Raw genomic sequence first — 4054 nt, forward strand, 5'->3', positions numbered from 1 at the left:
TTAAGAAGGCCGTCCAAGACACTCAGCACCGCGGTCTCCACGCTATGGCCTTTTCTATATTGGTGAACTTCAATAAGGTCATTGTCAAAGAGGTGTTTTTGGAGCTGTTTAAGGACGACCTTTTCAAGAACTTTAGAAATAAAAGGTAAGTTAGAAACTGGCGAAAGTTCTTAAGACAGTTATTATCAAGACCGGTCTTTTTAAGGATGGGCACAACAATAGCACGCTTAAACTGAATAGGAACAATACCACTCATAAGGGACTTATTGATAATATAAGTAATCAAAGGTACAAGATCAACAAAGCACTGTTTCACAAGATACGTTGGAAGTGGGTCTAATAAGCAACCCTTTGTAGGCATACTATGGACCAGCTCAGAAATCTCATCTTCAGTGACAGGATCAAAGTGATCAAAAACACTGACAAGAATCAAGTTTATCCCTAAGATGCCGGATTTGTCTGCAAAGAATTGGCAGAAGACTTGCGGGAGATCACTAGGAGCAACATTAGTTGGAAGCACTGAGGTTTGAGATTTTCTGAAAAGGTCATTTGCAATTGTGAATAGCTGCTTTGTGGAAGATGCAGCTGAGTCAATTTTGTCCGCAAAGTATTGCCTCTTAGCATTAGTAACACAGTTATTAGCATTATTCCTCAAACTTATGTACATTTCTTTATGAACAGTCAATTCAGTTTTCCTCCAGCACGCCTTTTCTCACGTCTTGCATCCCTCACTTCAGTCGTCAACAAAGGAGCCGATGGACGATCCCTCCCCTGCCGAGTAGTCAGGGGTGCGTGTTGGTCAGTTGCAGTAGTTGCCTATATTAAAGCTTATTTCCATTGGGAGTCTATTTGAACACCGGGCGGATTTCGAACAGTCAGGGCTTAAACCCCACTCTTTTCGAAACTGGCTGCGAGTATAGGTATAGCTCTCTGTATACTGGACCGACGGCTTAACGTCCCCTCCAAAAGACGGGATACTTTCATGATTTATCTAATTCTAAATGAACCATGGGGAGAGCGGATGTCTGAATTTAATCTACAGAGGTCTTTTGGAACTTGTTTCCCTGAGAGTACCGATTAGAGTGAGTATAAAATCTATTACAATAAGCACTATTTTCTCATCTGATATTTTCTTATCTAACACAGCCTTTTTTAATTTGTTCTCAGTTGTCAGCGTATTCTTCTCCTTGTGTTCGTTGATATGGGTAACCAGATCATGGTATGTAGACACAGCCATCCTTTCACTGAAAGACGTAGATGGTAAATACAAAAGGCTACTAGCTAACGTCTGCTTGTTGGTGTGGCTTCTACTGACAATTCCTCCAACTGTGATATCAATGGCACTCTTCGCATCCTTTTACACCTGGATAATATGTCCCGTCATCGTTGTATATTGGGCTGTGAATATCATACAACTATTTATATTCGTTTTTCGATATCATGCTGTTAATTTACTACTCGGCTTTCCCAGCATGTTCATAAGTTTGCTTGTTGTGTTCGTCGGCGAAGATGACTTCTCCTTCAAATGGATTTTTCATGCTGTGATAACACAATTCGTCGCCAACACATCAATGTTCACTCCTTGGTTTGCTGGTGGTGGTTATGATACCTGGTATGGTATACCAACAGCCGCGATAGTTTGGGGTGGATACATTGTAGGTATCATATTCATGGGAATGCTATTTTACTTGGCTGGAACGATAAACAAACTTAATGCAAGAGATCCTGTGTCAGATACTGGGGCACCTAAAAAAGTCAGTGTTGTAGCCGAGACCGACCTATCCGAGACCAAGAACGAGACAGATAGTTCGAGACAGCTAGACCGAGATTATTAAAATCATTGAAAAATATTATTACATACATACATACAGACATACACTACGCAAAAAAAGTTTCTTTATGGTTAGGAAATTTACCCACTATTAAAATCTAGCGAATAATTGTGTACGTTTGCTCAATAATTGCATGCGGGTGATTGTCCTGCGCATTTTGACACCTCAAACACTACTCTACGACACTCCTGAGAAAAGATATGAATGTTTAAGTAACACGAGGTCGAAAAATGAAAATTGCAAAGAGGCCTATTCAACATGCATAAAAGAACACAAAAAACAACAAACATGCAGATAACATTTTTTGTTTAATTGCTGAGTACATTTCAGGCATCATACTGCCGTTTCCAACTTCACTTGAGATTAATCTCTTTCTTTACCCGTCTTTCAATACTTTGTGTGTCCACCGTTGGCTTCCCTTACAGCAGCCACGCGGCGTCTCATGCTCCTAATGAGGCGTCGAATGTTACCTGCTCAACCCCGTTCCACTCGTTGATAACGATGCGACGCAATCCCACCAGCGTTATATCTGCCTTTATCTTCTTGTTGACTCGTTTCTTGTGCTGATCCCAAAGGTTCTCCAAGGGATTAAGATCAGGGCTTCTGGAGGGCCACTCTATGTTATGTTATGTTCTAGTGTCTCAATTCCTTCTGCTTCCAGGAATGCAGCTGTAATCATGACCTGTTTTGAATCCCTTTTCCAAATCCATCTCTCAAAACGTAAATGTCTTAGTACCCACTCACCTTTGTCTTTGATCATTCATCTGCATAATAAGCAAAGGATTATCCAACATGCATCAAGGAAAATGCTTTAAATTAAAATTTAAAAGGCGGGAATAATGAAACCGTCTTGGATCAGTGAATCAGCTCTAAAACCGCTGAATAGGCCTCTTTGCAATTTTCATTTTCGACCTCGTGTTACTTAAACATTCATATCTTTTCTCAGGAGTGTCGTAGAGTAGTGATTGAGGTGTCAAAATGCGTAGGACAACCACCCGCATGCGATTAGTGAGCAAACGTACAAAATTGGTTGCTAGATTTTAATAGTGGGTAAATTTCCTAACCATAAAGAAACTTTTTTTGCGTAGTTTACAAGATTTATATAGCGCCTTTTACATAAAGATCAAGGCGCTTAACAGTGAATGACAAGAACATGTAGAATAGGAAACAAAGCATAAAATTAATAAGCATAAAAGTGAGATTTGAAAAGTTTCTTGAAGCTTGTAATTGAGCGTGCCTCCCTGATGTTACGTGGGAGGCAGTTCCACAGTGCCGGTGCAGCAGCTTGGAATGCTCTGTCGGCAATTTGAATTCTGCCCACATGAGAAGTGATTTGAGTTTTGTCCATCGATGATCTTGTGACTAGTCCAGAATGTGGTTGTTTTAGCGAGACTAAATCAATGAGGTATTGAGGTGCGGATCCTTCCAGGCATTTGAAGATGTAGAGGCAAACTTTGAAGTTGATGCGTTCTCTTAAGGGCAACCAATGCAATTTATGCATAAGTGGAGATGGACTATCGCGTCTTGCGGCAGAGAAAATCAACTTGACAGCCTTGTGTTGGAGTGACTGCAGCCGATCAAGATCTTTAGATTTGGCTCGATAAAAGAGGGCATTACCATAATCAAAATGCGATAGAACAAGAGCTCTGACAACGGCATGGAGTGTGTCATGGTCAAGAAAACGTTTAATGCGGCGTATATTGCGAAGTTGAAAACTGATGGATGATATCATGCTGTTAATATGCGGAGTCATTGAGAGACGAGAGTCCAATATGATGCCTAAGTTTCGGACAGTATCAGATGGTTTTATGATACTATCACCAACTTTAAGTTCAATTGGGCTAAGAGTACTGAGTGTTTGCATTGTGAGGCGACAAAAAATTCAGTTTTATTACTGTTCAGCTGGAGTTTATTTAAGCGCATCCAGTTATTCAGTTCACTAATGCATGATTCCAGTTTGCGAAGAGCTTCATCGAGGGCACCTGGTTGTTTAGGGTTGAAAGATGTCAGAATCTGAGTGTCATCAGCGTATTGGTGATAAGATAAGCGGGCCTACAACTGAGCCCTGTGGTATCCCATAACTCAGTGGACGCACTTCAGAGAAAAACCCATCAATGTGAACCTGCGTGACCCTGTTGTTAAGATATGAATGCACCCATTGCAGGACACTTCCAGAGATACCAAGGGTTTTCTCGAGACGATACAGCAGCACATCATGATCA

At 40.9% G+C, this 4054-nt stretch overlaps 1 protein-coding gene across 1 annotated transcript; it reads right to left on the reverse strand.

The window, feature by feature from the left end:
- Positions 1 to 3012: 3012 nt before the first annotated feature.
- Positions 3013 to 3696, reverse strand: LOC140167583 (uncharacterized). Its single transcript, XM_072190882.1, has one exon. It carries the CDS (start codon positions 3694 to 3696, stop codon positions 3013 to 3015), a length of 684 nt encoding a protein of 227 aa, XP_072046983.1.
- Positions 3697 to 4054: the final 358 nt, after the last annotated feature.

The sequence above is a fragment of the Amphiura filiformis genome, chromosome 13, assembly GCF_039555335.1.
Source record: "Amphiura filiformis chromosome 13, Afil_fr2py, whole genome shotgun sequence".
Lineage (NCBI taxonomy): Eukaryota > Metazoa > Echinodermata > Ophiuroidea > Amphilepidida > Amphiuridae > Amphiura > Amphiura filiformis.

What these genes read in the sequence shown, in the direction of transcription:
- LOC140167583 (XM_072190882.1), bottom strand. Translation starts at nt 3,696, where the DNA reads ATGCAAACACTCAGTACTCTTAGCCCAATTGAACTTAAAGTTGGTGAT.